Source organism: Hyaena hyaena, unplaced genomic scaffold (assembly GCF_003009895.1).
Source record: "Hyaena hyaena isolate Hyena2069 unplaced genomic scaffold, ASM300989v1 scaffold_150, whole genome shotgun sequence".
In the NCBI taxonomy this organism is placed as follows: domain Eukaryota; kingdom Metazoa; phylum Chordata; class Mammalia; order Carnivora; family Hyaenidae; genus Hyaena; species Hyaena hyaena.
Window position 1 is genome coordinate 622,897 of NW_024080782.1, and position 16,264 is coordinate 639,160.

At 37.0% G+C, this 16,264-nt stretch overlaps 1 protein-coding gene across 6 annotated transcripts in view; it reads right to left on the reverse strand.

Moving 5' to 3' along the window:
- The window catches only part of KIAA1328 (KIAA1328 ortholog), a 332,193-nt gene that overhangs the window by 50,678 nt on the left and 265,251 nt on the right, over window positions 1-16,264 (reverse strand). For all 6 annotated transcript variants that reach the window (XM_039238958.1, XM_039238959.1, XM_039238962.1 and 3 more), the window contains one exon: window positions 10,084-10,265. In XM_039238958.1, the coding sequence (XP_039094889.1) occupies window positions 10,084-10,265 (182 nt within the window). The remainder of the gene's footprint in view (window positions 1-10,083; window positions 10,266-16,264) is intronic.

The following is a 16,264-nucleotide window of genomic DNA, read 5'->3' on the forward strand; positions in this document are numbered from 1 at the left end:
AACATATATTTGCAAGGAACACATTTCTTTCAGAAAATAGAGGAGAAAAAAACCCAATACTTCCACATTTATTTTTTAAAAAATTGTGGTAAAATACCATTTACCATTTTAACCATTTTAAGGTATACAATATTAGGCATTAGGTATGGTCACAATGTTGGGTAACCATCACACTATCTAGTTCCAGGACTTTTTCATCACTTCAAACAAAAACCCTGTAACAATTAAGGAGTCATTTTCCATTTTCCCCTCTTCCTAAGTCCCTGGTGACCACTAACCTACTTTGTCCCTTCTGAATATTTCTATAAATAGAATCATACAACATGTAGCCTTTTGTGTCTGGCTTCTCTCACTTAGCATAATGTTTTTAAGGTTCATTCATGTCACAGCACATATCAGAACTTCATTCCTTTTTACAGTTAAATTATCTTCCATTGTATGAATATGCTGCTTTTTGTTTATTCATTTCATCTGTTGATGGGCATTTGGGTGTCCCTACCTTTTGGTTACTGTGAATAGAGCTCCTATGAACACTGTGTACAAAATTTTCTTTAAACACCTGTTGTTGGGCATCAGGGTGGCTCAATCGGTTAAGCATCTGACTTCAGCTCAGGTCATGATCTCATGGTTCATGAGTTGGAGCGCCACATCGGGCTCTGTGCTAACAGAGCCTGGGGCCTGCTTCAGATTCTGCATCTCCCTTTCTCTCTGCCCCTTCTCTTCTCGAGTTTTGTCTCTCTCTTTCTCTCAAAAATACATAGACATTAGGGACATCTGGATGGCTCAGTCAGCTAAACATCTGACTTTGGCTCAAGTCATGATCTCACAGTTCATGTGAGCCCTGCGTTGGGCTCTGTGCTGACAGCGCAGAGCATGGAGTCTGCTTCAGATTCTGTGTCTCCCTTTCTCTCTGTCCCTCCCCTGCCTGTGCTCTGTCTCCCAAAAATAAATAACATTCAGATTTGAAAAAAAATAGACATTCAAAAAATTAAAAATAGATAAATAAAAGACAACTGAAAAAAAATAAACACCTGTTGTCTATTATTTTTCTGAGTGTAATTGATGGGCCATAGGCTAATTCTATGTTTAACTTATTGAGGAATTACCAAACCATTTTCTATAGTGGCTCTATTTTAAATTCCCATCAGCAATGTATGAGGGTTCTGATTTCTCCACATCCTCTCCACCTTGTTATTTTACATTTTTTTAGAATTATAATAATCATAGTGGGTGTGAAGCAGTGTCTCATTGTGGTTTTGATTTGTTTTTCCTAATAATTAGTGATGATGCACATCTTTTCAGGTGCCTACTAGCCATTTGAATATCTTCTTCAGAGAAATATCTATTCAAGCTTTTTGCTTAATTTTTAATTTAGTTGTTTGCTATTGCATTGTAAAAGTTCTTCACATATCCTGGATACCGGAACCATAGGATATAGGATTTACAAATTTTTATCCCATTTTGTGGGGTGTCTCTACATTCTATAGAAGTATCTTTGACACAATTTTAAAAATAATTTTCATAAAGTCCCATTTATCTATTTTTCTTTGGTTGCTTGTCCTTTTGGTGCCATATCTAAGAAACCACTAATTTATGAGAATGAAGATCTGCACCAATGTTTTCACCTAAGAGTTTTATAGTTTTCATTCTAATTTTTAGCTCTTTGATTAGTTTTGAGTTAATTTTTGTGTATGGCCTGAGGTATATAAATGCAAAGTCCAACTTCACTTTTTTTTGCATTTGAATATCCAATAGTTGTCTCAGCACAATTGTTGAAAAGACCATTCATTTGTTGAATTGTCTTGGCAACCCCTGTTAAAAATCAATTGGCCAGAAATACATGCGTTTATTTCTGGATTCTCAAGTCTATTCCATTGATCTCTCTCTTTATATATATAACCTCATGTCAGGTATAGGTATAACTTCAGTACGGTTTTGATTACTATAGCTTTGTAGTAAATTTCAAAATTAGGAAGTATGACTACTTCAACTTTGTTCCTCTTTTTCAAGATTGTGTTGACTATTTGAGACCCTTGGAACTCTGTATGAATTTTGGAATTGGTTTTTCCATTTCTGGAAAAAATAATATTGGAAGTTTGATACGGATTGCATTCAATCTGTGGATCACTTTGGGGAGTACTGACATCTCAACAGTATTGAATCCTCAAATCCATAAGCACGAAATGTCTTTCCAGTTAGGTCTTCTTTAATTTGTTTCAGCAATGGTTTGTACTGTTCAGTGTATAAGTCTTACACTCGTGGTTAAATTGTTGCTAGGTATTTTATTGTTTTAATGCTATTATAAATGGAATTGTTTTTTAAAATTCCAGTAGTTCATTACTAGTGTGTAGAAATATAAGTGATTTTTGAATATTGAATTTTATACTGCCACTTTGCTGAATTCATTTATTAACTCTAAGAGGTTTTTGTGCATCCTCTAGGATTTTCTATATAAAAATCATATCACCTGCTAAAAGCTTAACTTTTTCCTTTCCAATTTGGATATGTTTTCTCTTTTTTCAAAGTTTATTTATTTTTAAGAGAGAGAGTAAGAGGGAGCACAGAGGAGGGGGCAGTAAGAGAGGGAGATAGAGGATCCGTAGCAGGCTCTGTGCTGACAGCAAAGAGCCTGATGCAGGGCTTGAACTCACAAATTGTGAGATCATGACCTGAGTTGAAGTCAAGAGCCAGACACTTAACCACCTGAGCCACTCGGGCACCCCTAATTTTTTTTGTAGTCTAACTGCTCTGGCTAGGACTTCCAGCACAAGTTGAATGGAAGTGGTAAAAACAGGGATACTTGTCTTGTTCCTGATCTTAGGGGGGAAATTTTCAGTCTTTTACAAATGAATATGATATTAGCTTGGGCTTTTCATATATGCTCTTTATCATGTTGAGGAAGTTCTCTTCTATTCCTACTTTGTTGATTGTTTTATTATGAAAGAGTGTTGGATTTTGTCAAATGATTTTTCTGTGTTGGGTTGATTTTTTTTTTTTTTGTACTTCTTCATTTAATTTTTTTTTTAAGTAGCCATGCCCAATGTGGGGCTTGAACTCATGACACCCAGATTAAGAATCGCATGCTCTAGCGACTGAGCCAGCCAAGGGTCTCTCCTATTCACTCTATTCATATGATATACAGCACTGATTGGTTTTTGTGTGTTCAACTACCTTTGTATTCCTGGGCTAAATCCCATTTGGTTATGGTATGTAATTCTTTTAATATGCTGCTGCATTCAGTTTTGTTACTATTTTATTGAGGATATTTTTGTCTGTATTCATGAGCGATATTGGCATGTAGTTTTCTTGTGATGTCTTTGTCTGGCTTTGGCATAAGAATAATGCTGGCCTCTTGAAATGAGTGAAGAAGTGTTCCTTCTACTTTTACTTATTTATTTTTTTAGAAGAGTTCCAAAAGGATTTGTGTTAATTCTTTAAATATTTGATAGAATTCACCAGTGAAGTCATCTAATCCTGGGCTTGTCTTTTTTTGGGGAGGTTTTTGACTGCTGATTTAATCACTTTACTTGTTATGTCTATTCAGATTTCCTATCTTTCATGAATCAGTTTTGGTGGTTTGTGTGTTTTTAGGAATTTGTCCATTTCATCTATGGTTGTCTAATTTGTTGGCTTTTGGTATGTCTATTGTTTGCCTTGCCTCTTACTTTCTTACTCCAGGAAGCAGTGGTGTGCTCACTTGGCTTTTAATGTCTGCAAGGAATGTCCTACACGCTGGTGCTTCTGCTCTGAGAAAGTTCGGACTTAGGAAGAACAAAGGCAGTCCCCTTGGGTCAACCCTTTAGGGAATAGACAGGTGAAAACAGACAAACACGATTCCTTGAGTACCAGATCTGCTCTGCTTCCTCTGGGACCAGGTGCTCATACCTGGAACTCAGGATGCTATCTTTAAGAATGCTGCCAAAAACTGAGGACTGATGGATGTAGCAGGGAGGGGGAATGGGCATGGAGGAGGGCACTCGAGGGGATGAGCACTGGGTGTTATGTGGAAACTAATTTGACAATAAACTATTTGTAAAAAAAAAAAAAAAAAAAAAGAATGCTGCCATGCTGGGAATAGGGAAGGGACAACTCTAAGTTAAAATTTCACAAAGTTCTCCTACCATGTTTCAGTGGCCTTTTTCCTGGCTAAGCATTTGCTTGTTTTTTGTTAATCTTTCACTATCTTCCAGAGTTCTGATAATGCTGATTTTGGCAGTTTTTCTAGGTTTTTCAGTATTTCTGGGGGTTGAGGGGATCCTCTCTACCATTTTGCTGACATCCTCCTGACTCATTAGCTAGCATAACTCTAATACCAAACCCTGACAAGATCATTACCAAAAAAAGGTATTATATACCAATATCTTCCAGTGTAAATAATCAAATTAACAGAATAAAGAAGAAAATTCATCTCAATAGGAACACAAAAAAGACTTGATGAAATTCCACACTCATTATGATAAAGATTCCCAGCAAAAGAGGAGGGAACTTTCTTAAACTGATAAAGAGCATTTACCAAAAAACCTACAGCTAATAAAATCATACTAAATGTGGAAGACTGCTTTCTCTATGAGATCAGGACTTCCCTATGGGAGTTCATATTAACCATTTTATTCTACACTGTAATAGAAGTCCTAGACAGAATAATGAGATAAGAAAAAGAAAAAAAAAAAAAAGCATAAAGACTGGAAAGAAGTGGTTGTTATGGATTGAATTGTGTCCCCCCACCTCGTCCAAATTCATGTGTTGAAGTCGTAACCCTTCATATACCTCAGAATGTGGCTGTATTTGGAAATAGAACCTTGTTTAAAGATGTAATTACGGTCAACTGAGGTCATATGGGTGGCCTTTAATCCTATATGACCCTCTGTCCTTAAAAGAAGAGAGAGATACACTAGGAATGCATGCTCTTGGTGGAAGGCCATGTGAGGATACAGAGGGCAGTCATGTGTAAACCAAGGAGAGAGGCCTCAGGGGGGAATGACTGGAAAAGAACATGAGGGAGCTTTCATGAAGAATGGAAAAGTACTATATCTTAATTGTATGGCTATATACAATTGTCAAAGTTTACCAAACTGTACTTTTGAGACCTATGCAACTTTACAGTATATAAGTTAAATCTCAACTAGAATAAAAGAAAACATTAAAACCCCTACAATTTTCTTGATTCTTAAGGCCATGCTGTTTTTTAAAAATATTTGTAAAAATATTTATTTTTGAGAGAGACAGAGAGGGAAAGAGAACACATGGGGGAGGGGCAGAGAGAGAGGGAGATAGAGAATCCCAAGCAGACTCCAAGCTGTCAGTGAAGAGCCCAGTGCAGGGCTTGAACTCATGAACCATGAGATCATGATCTGAACTGAAATCAAGAGTTGGACGCTTAACCAGCTGAGCCATTCAGGCACCCCAAAGCAGTGATGTTTTTAAAACCACACTCTACTGATATCTCTGACATTGCCAACCAAAGATTTTGAAGGGATAAGAATATATATTTCTTAAATTACTAGATCACTGTAGGTACCGAGGTTGTAAGAGCTAACTTATTAGATCATAATAGCTGGGAAATGGGGCAAAGACATGGATAGAAGAATCTATCTATCTATCTATCTATCTATCTATCTATCTATCTATCTACCTACCTACCTACCTACCTAATGTTATATTAATTCATTCAACAAATATATAGTGAGCACCTATTATATGTTAAGCAATATTCTTATGGTGATACAACTATAAAATATGAAGTGTTCATATTCTAGTCAGAAAGGATACAAAATATTAAAAATCAAGTAAATTATATAGTATTTTGAGATGCTTCTTTCTGCAGCGGAGAATGAGAAATGTAGTCACTGGTTTAAGTGACAATATTCCATATATAGAATATTCAACACTTCAACTCTTTTTTTTGAAAAAAATTTTTAATGTTTATTTATTTTTGAGAGAGACAGAGCACAATCAGGGGAAGGGCAGAGAGAAAGGGAGACACAGAATTCGAAGCAGGCTCCAGGTTATGGGCCGTCAGCATAGAGCCCAATGCAGGGCTCGAACTCATGAACCATAAAATCATGACCTGAGCTGAAGCTTAACAAACTGAGCCACCCATACATCTCTCAACTCTTAATCCTGGTCTCTTGCAGTTGAATTCCTTTTTTAAAGGGACTGAGCAGGACAATTTAATCTACACATCTGGGTTTATTCATACCCCTATATTATGACTGTCTTCTGTGCTCTGTTGATAAAGGCATCAACTTTTAACAAATCTTTTAGCTCAGACATCTGGGAATCAAAAGTAATATCTTGTGATATACATTTCTAATGATTAAACATACAATAATGGTGATGATGTTAATAATAAAAGAAATATAAATAATTGTACCTGAGAGGCAAAATGGAAATGGCTTCTATACTTTGGATACTCCAACTTGTTTATTTCTTTCATCACCTCACCTATACGAATCCATCATGGACTACAGAGAACATGCGTATCATTGCAGGCACAGGCTTACTTAGAGGAACACCTAGGAGCTTCAAAGATTATTCCTCACTTCAGACGAGTCTATAACAATCCTCTTCCAGTAAAAGAAAAATGTGTTTGGGAGCCCCTCAGGGGCTATCAACCAGTGACAGCTGCTGTATATTATATCGCTTAAAAAAGCCCAAAGACAAATGAAGGGCATGGTCAATATCATCAGTTAAATCCAAATTACTTTAGGTTTAGCCTCTGTTGAACTTTTAAGAAGATTCAGAGATCCATGAAAAAGGAACAAACAGGAGGTGGCTCTAAATGTAGTAGGGGGCTTTGGGATGGCTTTACAGCTTCACTTCAAAATGGGCGATGCTAAGCCCTGAGGTCTAACATTTTGATTCTGGAACATGTCTGCTCAGTGTCCTCATGGCCTCTGCTAGCCTGCCAACATAACAGAATGTGAATGCTTTGAGGGCTCTTCTGAAAGGCAGTCAGTGACTGATAAGAAAAGGGAGGTTCGAGGCAAGCTAGGTGAGAAAAAATCACTGCTGAGTAGGGAGGAAAAAAGAAGAAAGAACAATGTCTGTTTCCAGATTTGTGCCTTTGACTTAAAAGTTCTTGACTCAAGTTTAGATTTTCCAAATAATGTCTCCTTGTTCCATATAGCTCAATAAAAGCAACTAAAAGAGAATATTCCAAGCACTGGCAATTGAAAAACAACTTATATTTTTGGTGTAATTCTGACAACACTGTATACATTTTTGTGATCCCCAGGCTATTCCTGAGACAACAGTGAGGTCTTTTTTTTTTTTTTTTTTTAATTTAGTATCAAAAAAGTTGAAGGAATGGTGAGGAGGACAGAAAAGGTAAAGGAATAAGAGGCTGATAATAAAGATTAATGGTCCTTCAATAAACATCCTATGTAGTAATTAATGATTAAAGACAACAAAAGAAACAAAGAAGAAAAGTATATTAAAAAATTTAGACACGTTTAAGGAGGGGAAAGCAATTAAGGAGACATTAAACCAAGCGGTGGAACTTAGGCAATTAGTGCTAGGTCAGTGGCCTTACAATAAACAGGGTGTCCTAAACCCTGGCAACACATCTCGAAAGGCCTGTCTCCCATCTGCCGGGAGCCACAGTAAATGCCTACGCAGTAACTGCCCTGCTCTGTGATCTGTGCACATGAGCTCTGCGACGGGCAGAAGGACCCAGAGAGGTGACAGCTCCTCAACGATCAGGTGGACCATAATTTTGCCAATGGCTCCCTCCATATTAGAATAAAAGAAGAGAAAAATACATGACGGTCTTTCTTATAAGTAGATAAAAAAGGTTAATTCTTGTGAACACCTTAAAACAAAACTCTTTTAAAAAGATGACAAAGTTTCTATTTTTTCCACTGCAACACTACAATCTTTCCCCATAAAAAAAAAAATAAAGGGGAAAAAGCTAATGAAAAAAATAAAACCATGAGTGAAAACTATTCCTGAAAACTTTGCAGGACTGTAACAGCTTTCTCTTGGTTAAATTGATTGGTATAGCAACATTATAAAATGACTATTAGGATTCATTGTGCACCACAGAAAGTGGTGAAATGTCAGTAGACTATACAGCAAAAAGTAATGGGTTCTGAACCCCTGTTAGTCAAAAATGATTTTGTTTCAAATTAGAAATTGATTTTTTTTGGACACAAGCCCTTTCCAGGCTTACAGCTTCTGTAGCTGGGCCCAGGAGAGATTAACCTCCACCACGGGTAGGGCTGGCCTGATGGTACCTTTCTCAAAGTGCCTTTTCCACCGCAGTCTTCGAATGTGGCTGTGGTCTTAACCAATAACACAAGTCATTTGTCCCTTTGCTATTACACTATATTTTTCTCCTTTTGCCATTTTATTTTAGTGCTGACACGCAACACAAATTTGTTGACAAGTTAACAGAAAACTATGTTAAGCTTTGCAGTGTAACCACCACACCAGTTTTGATTGGTTCTCTATTCTCCAAAGTACAAGGACTAAGAAGACAGTTAAGAGTTTCCCATCTTTCAAGGACTAACAGAGAAAGTAAAAAAGATTCTATCTCAGCTATGAAGTCTCTTCAATTTCATTTCTGTTTCTGGTAGCAAAGGCTAACAAGGCAAAAGTTGTTATAAGTTGTCCTAATGCAATGGAGGTGTGAGGAACTTCTGCCTCATGTCTGAGAAAATGTACTTGTTTTGTTTCAAGATGTGGATAGCTTTTCTTCTGAAGCCTGGACTAATTATCATCTCTTAATCATTTAGGAGAAGATTAAACAATTTCTGGATTAATCATAATTAAAATCAAAAGTCATGACAAAGGTGGCAGGTGATAAGGGCACAGTATACACGATCTTCTAATAAAGCACTGCCCATTTTTCAAATAAACAAATGCAAGAGTGGCTAGAGAGATCATAAAAAGCTGGTTGCTTAATACCAGAGATGGGCAGGTACAAGCCTAGATCAAAAAAAAGAGGTAAGTAAGACAGAAGTCCAAGTGAATGGTTGTGAGCAGAAAGGAGAGATATCTGGGAAAGAGGTGTGAGCAGAGGAGGCTCCAAGACTTTTTGTGGCCCTTTCTCTCCTGTACATCTCTCTGTACAGTGAGGCTTAGACTTGCTGGATTCTGCTGTGAAGTGCTTCCCTTAATAATTACATGAGGGGGTGCCTGGGTGGCTCAGGTGGTTAAGCATCCGGCTCTTTATTTCCGCTTGAGTCATGACCTCACGTTTCATGAGTTTGAGCCCCACATCGGGCTCTGTGCTGCCAGTGCAGATCCTGCTTGGAATTCTCTCTCTGCCTCTCCCCTGCTCACACACACTCTCTCTCTCTCAAAATAAATAAACTTAAAAAAAGTAATTTTAGGAGAGATTAAGCCAAAAGTTGCTCCAGAAACAAGAGGGAAACGCAATGAAATTTGACTGCTTCATTCCACATTTCACACAGTTACTTTATAATGATTGATTTTATACTATCTGCCACATCTGGGGCATCCGCCTGGTTTAGTTGGTGGAGTGTGTGACTCTTGATTTTGGGGTTGTGAGTTAGGGTCTCACGTTAGGTATAGAGACTACCTGAAATTAAATGTTAAAAAAAACCTCTGTGACCTCTAAAATAGGAAGAATTGCTGGTACTTAAAAGACTGTGAGGCAATATATGCATCAGACTTATGAGGTTTTGTTTCAGCCACAATGTACAACTGTCCATGACCTCTCTTCCCACCCTTCCTATATTTCTAGTTGAGGATTAACTGTATTTGTTAGAGTTTACTCTCCCAGCAGAAATTTACATTCGATTTCCTGTCCTCTTTACTCACTATGAACATTATTTTATGTCTATGACCATACTTACTGTTGATTCATCCTTACAGTTTGCTGCTTGCAAGGAGGGACAAATTGGACAGTTTCTCATAAGAGTATTTATTCTAAGAGAAAAGCTGATGCGATTCAGTGATCTAGCAGATGTGCCACTTGTGGCCTTGAAGGCACATGTCAGTTTGTAACATCCTTAACTCTTGCTCAGGGTTGTAGGAATCATCTGGAGTTCCTGGCTAGCACCCACTAGCCCTGGAACAGCTTCTTCTGCTGCCACTTATAAATGCGAAGCTTACCTCTCTGGGAACGATATGCATCTTTCTTTTGACATGTCCATAGGGCATCATCTTCTGTTTGTGCGTGAAACCCAACTGTCTTCTTCTCTTTTCTATTTTCGCCACTGTTAGTGGACTCCTGGTACTTTTTGATGGATGATGATGCTCCCAGCACCCAGTCAGCATATTTTGACTTCAATAAACTAAAAAGAATAACAAGAATGGGCTGTATGTAGAGAGTATAGATGGAGGTGCACGATCACATAAAGGCATATAAATTCAGCATGAGTTAAAATGCAATTCATGGCAGTAAGGAGTTCCTTTTTCTTCTTATTTTTTATTGAAATATAATTTGAATAATTTATACAAGGTCTGTTTTGTAACTTGCCACAATAATTTTGGAAAAGAAATGGTCTTTATCCTCAAAAAGCTTATATTTGGAGTTGGGGAAATGAGACTCAGACCCATGAAACTGCTAATAAAGCCACAGAGTATGACTAAGAGCCAGAATATCTGCAGAAATAAAAAGTAAGCTAAAACAAGACTTGCATAACTAAAATGTTTCCAAGTACTAAAATTGAACATTAGGGATTAAAATATCACCAATTTGCTTCAAAATGCATTTGTGTTTCTCATTTTCAATTGTTACGGTATTTATTATGTGCCCAGAGTATGTAAGGAGCAGTACAGTGGTGCATGTGGATTAACTGGTCTCTGTCCCCACATCATTTCACTATAAAGTCAACAAGGCAAATATGGAGAAAAAGGAATTTTAATGAAAATAAACACATGTACATATGGTTTTCTCTCTAATAAACTGTTCTCACCGCTAACACATTTCCTCCTACAACATTTTATTTTTTAGAAAGAAGTGTTAGAATGATGTATATTCCTTACCACCAGCCTCTTCCTTCACACTTAAATTAACCACAGACTCATGACACTTTGGTTTTGTCTTCCCCATGCCCATAAACAATGTGAGTGTCAAAGTGGAAGAGAGAGTGAGAGAAAGAGAGAGAGAGAGAGAAGGCTTTTACTCAAAAAGTAGAATCTAAATATTAAGATATTTAAACTCTCCAGAAGCAGAAGTAATCTCTAGATAGAAATAAGTTGGCAGAGAATTTACTGGATCCAAGTAATCTCAGGTGGCTCTTGACCAGGATTATAATCATGTAAACCTATCAAAGTCATTGGGTTTCTGGTTTATGATGATCAGAATTTTTAGTAATATTTGCTCACATCAAATTTATTACTAAAACCCAGAAATTAAACGGCTTATTTTTGGAGTGATATAAAAAACAAAAACTATTTAGTAGTATGGCTTCATATGAGCATAATGCAGCAAATTAAATTTATACTCTTAAAAAAAATTTTTTTTAACTAGAACTCAAAGATCACTTTCCTGTGTGGATTCACCAGTGGATGTATATCTTAGCTCATATAACTTCTATTCATGAGACAGGAAAAGGAAGAGAATAAAACTACTTTACTGTGAATGTAAGATAAGTTTACCTTAACCCAGAAGCCCCTAACGCAGGAAAATCTGAGGACTCCATCTTTGCTTGTTCTTATATGAGAGTTAATGCCACTAAGACTATTGATTCCCATAAATTGATTCATTCTCAAGTCAGCTGAGGTCCCAATTGTTGCCAATGTTGATTCCTCCCAATGCTGACTGCTTCTCGCTTCTTTACCCCTTGTCCATACTCCATTTCTATATCTTTGTTCCAGACCCAATCCTGGTAAGCCTCTATCTCAACAGGGCACAAGGCTTCTAATTTCTCTAAAATAAAGATGACTATAAAAAAAATTTCTTCTTTCCTTTGCATTTATTTCCAGCTTTACCAATCTACTATTCCTCTGTTAATGTCTCAGAAGAAAATCACACCTTTTATTCATACTCTTGATGTCACTGACCTATGCCTTCTGTGACTATGGCCTGTCAATTATCTTTTTCTTATAATTTACAAACTCCTCTCAACTTAATTCTTTCTGAGGATTACAAATAAGATCAGACTTTCCGCTAAAAACCAAAACCTAAACCTAAAGCCAGAAACTCTTCCCATCAGTGGGAAAGTATAATACTCAGTGTCAGTGAGAGTGAGGGGTCAAGAGCATATTACACTACTGGAGGAAATGCAAATTGGTATAGCTTTGGGTGGGTGATTTGTCAACAGAAAATAAAAATGTATCTACCTCCTAATAATTTTGCTTTTAAGAAGTTATTCTGTAGAATTACATAAACAACAGCATGAGAATATTTGTTCAAGGATGATCATTGCAGAATACTTGTATTAGGGGAAAACTGAAGGCAAATATTCAATAGAAGAATGGGTAGAAAAACCAAACAAATCGATGATACATCCATTATAAGGAATACTATTCACTTATTAAAAGGAATGAGGTAGTTCTTTATAATATTGTGGAGAAACTTCATGACATACTATTAGGAAGGAAGGAAGGAAGAAAGGAAGGAAGAAAAGAAAGACAGACAACTTGCAATCATAGAATGTATAATGTGATCTCATTTTTGTAAAAACAAAAATACACAAAAAATAAAGTTCTGGATGAATAAATAACAAACCTGTGAAGAGAAGCAGAAATAGAGTGACTTAGGGAATAGCTTTTATAATTTAATTTATATACTTCTGCATGTTTTCATTTCATCTCATAGGCATGCACTTTTCAAATTGAAAAAAAAAAAAACCTTTCACCACCTCCTTTACATTACCATCTCCTCTCTTACTTCTCTGCCAAACTTCTAGGAAACAATAATGAATTTTAAAAGACCTACCTACTAAAACTATTTTTTAAAATTTGTTTATGTAAATTCAAGTTAGTTAACATACAGTGTAGTATTGGTTTTGGGAGTAGAACTCAGTGATTAATTATTTAATACCTAGTGTGCATCCCCACAAGTGTCCTCCTTAATGCCCATTACCATTTATCCCAACACACCAACACCCAACACCCCTCCAAGAACCCAAAGTTCATTCTCTGTATTTATGAGTTTAACAGGTTGCCACACTCTGTTTTTATCTTAATTTTGCTTCCCTTTCCCTAAGTTAATCTGTTTTGTTTCTTAAATTCCACATATGAGTGAAACCATTTGGTATTTATCTTTTTCTGACTTATTTTGCTTAACATAATATACTCTAGTTTCATCCACATTGTTGCAAATGGCAAGATTTCATTCTTTTTGATTGCTGAATAATATTCTATTGTGTATATATAACACATTTTCTTTATCCATTCATCAATCAATGGATATTTGGTCTCTTTCCATAATTTGGCTATTGTTGATAGCACTGCTATAAACATTGGAGTACATGTGCCCCCTTCAAATCTGCATTTTTGTATCCTTTGGATAAATACCTACTAGTGCAGTTGCTAGCTTGTAGGGTAATTCTATTCTTAAGTTAAGCTCAAAAACTCCCACCCAGTTTGCATTCCTACTGACAGTGCAAAAGGGGTCCCCTTTTTCTGCATCCACACCAGCATCTGTTGTTGCCTGACTTGTTAATTTCAGCCATTCTGACAGGTGTGAGGTGGTATCTCATTCTGGTTTTGAATTCTATTTCTTTGACGATGAGTGATATTGAGCATCTTGTCATGTGTCTAATAGCCATCTAGATGTCTTCTTTGGAAAAGTGTCTATTCATGTTTTCTGCCCATTTCTTTTTTTTTTTTTAATGATTTATTTATTTCTAGGAGAGAGAGAGAGAGACAGCGTGAGCAGGGGAGGGTCAGAGAGAGAGGGAGTCACAGACTGAAACAGGCTCCAGGCTCTGAGCTGGCAGTCAGCACAGAGCCCAACGCGGGGCTCGAACCCACGAACTGCGAGATCATGACCTAAGCGAAAGTCGGACGCTTAACCGACTAAGCCACCCAGGCGCCTCTTCTGCCCATTTTTTAACTGGATTATTTGTTTTTTAGGTGTTAAGTTTGGTAAGTTCTTTATACATTTTGGATACTAATCCTTTATCTGATATGTCATTTGCAAATATCTTCTTCCATTCCATCAGCTGCTTTTTAGTTTGTTGACTGTTTCATTTGCTGTGCAGAAGTTTTTATCTTGATGAGGTTCCAGTAGTTCATTTCTGTTTTTGTTTCCCTTACCTTTGGAGACATGTCTAGTAAGAAGCTGCTGTGGCCTCAGAGAACTGCAGCAAAGGCAGTTCTAAGAGGAAAGCACATTGCAATTCAGGCCTATCTCAAGAAGGAACAAAGATCCCAAATACACGACCTAATCTTACACTTAAAGGAGCTAGAAAAGGAGTGGCAAATAAAGCCTAAAGCCAACAGAGGAAGGGAAATAATAAAGATTAGAGCAGAAATAAACAACATAGAAACAGAAAAACCCAGTAGAACAGATCAATGAACCTGAAAGCTGGTTTCTTGAAAGCAGACGTTCCTCAAGATTCTGTCTTTGTCTTCCATCGTCCCTCATCTAGCACTTTCTTAGCGTCACATCATTGTATTTTCAATTATGATTTCTAAACAAATTCATCTAGCCCCCAGTGCTCTCTAAAACTACTGATCTGATCCAGGAGCTGCTAGAAAGTTGTGAAGGGGGGTCTTGTCATACCTTCCAAAACAACTCTTGTGAAAGCAATGACATCATATTTACCTTGAAACTCATTCCTCCATGCTTCTATTCCCATTTAATGACACTACCATTCTCTTAGTCACTTACATGAAAAACATTAGTTATCTCAAATCCTGCTTTCCTTGTGCCCATTCAATAAATTAGTAAATCAATAATTCCTTTATATATTCATCAGATATTTACTGAGGACGTACTCTATAGGCCTGATAACATGCTATGGAACTGGAGTGGACAAAATTGAAAAATAAATATTTATTGAGCACATGATATATGCTAGGAGCTAAGTATACATACATGAACAAGACCTGATTCCTGTTCATAAAGTGATTTTAGTGGTGAAAAGAGACATTGAAACAGATAATTTTTAATACAATATGATACATGATATGATTCAGGATACAAAGGTGTTAATGGGAACACAAAGGCAGGGCATCTATCTGTATAAGGGAAGGGAAACTCCAGAAGCATCCAAACTAAATTTTGGAGGATAAGCAGGGGATATGGAAGGATATTCTAAGTAGAAAAAAACATTATGAGCAAACATACTAAGAAGTAAAATGTCATGATATATTTTAGGGAGAAGAGATGGTAAAGCTAGAGAGATAGGCTTAGCTCAGATCATGAAAGGTTTGGTTTCTCATATATGGAGCTCTATTTTGTGGGCAAGGCAGAGTCACTGAAAGGTGCTAAGGGGAAAAATGGCATGATCCAACTTGAGTTCATATAAAATCATCCTGGCACCATGTAGATCTAAAAAAGTGACTACAAGAAGTTGGATGAGTCAGAGAGCTGTTGTAACAGCTCTGATGAGAGATGATGAGAGTCTGGAATGGAGAAACAGTCATAGGAAATGAAGAGAGATAATTTAAAAACATATTTAGGGTTTAAAACTGGTAGAGGGGCGCCTGGGTGGCTCAATTGGTTAAGTGTCTGACTGGTTCATGGGTTTGAGCCCCGTCTGGCTCTGTGCTGACAGCTCAGAGCTTGGATCCTACTTTGAATTCTCTCTCTCTCTCTTTCCCTCTCTCTCTGCCCACCCCCCCTCACACTCTGTCTCTTTCTCTCTCAAAAATAAATAACATTGAAAATTTTATTTTAAATTGGTAGTACTTGATGAGTGTTTGAAAGTGAAAAGTGAAGAGAAAAGAGAGTGAGAATGGCAGAATTTCGGGGGCATAAGCAATACAGAGAAAAGGATTGGGAGCATGGGAGAAATTAAATGTAGCTTAGGGTACTTATGAAACATCTGAACAGGTATTTCAAGAAAGCAGTTGGATCAATAAGTCCATAGCTTTTTGCTAGCTGGCTGGCTGTCGTTAGGGTAGTGGGATTGAGACAGAGGTGAACAAGTGTAGACTTCACTTTTCATTTTCTTGGGAAGGAGGAGGTCAATTCATTCTGTGAGTGACAGAAATGAGTACTGAGAAGTGAAGATGTGGAGTATATATGTATTAAGGGAATTCAAGATAAAAATAATCAAGAACAAGGGAAAAACTGTCCTGCAGTGTTGAAGGCCTAATAATAATGAGAAATCATAAATTTGTGTTAAGGCTCAGGTGCACAGAAGTAAAAGAGAAAGCAGCCTCTGAGCTT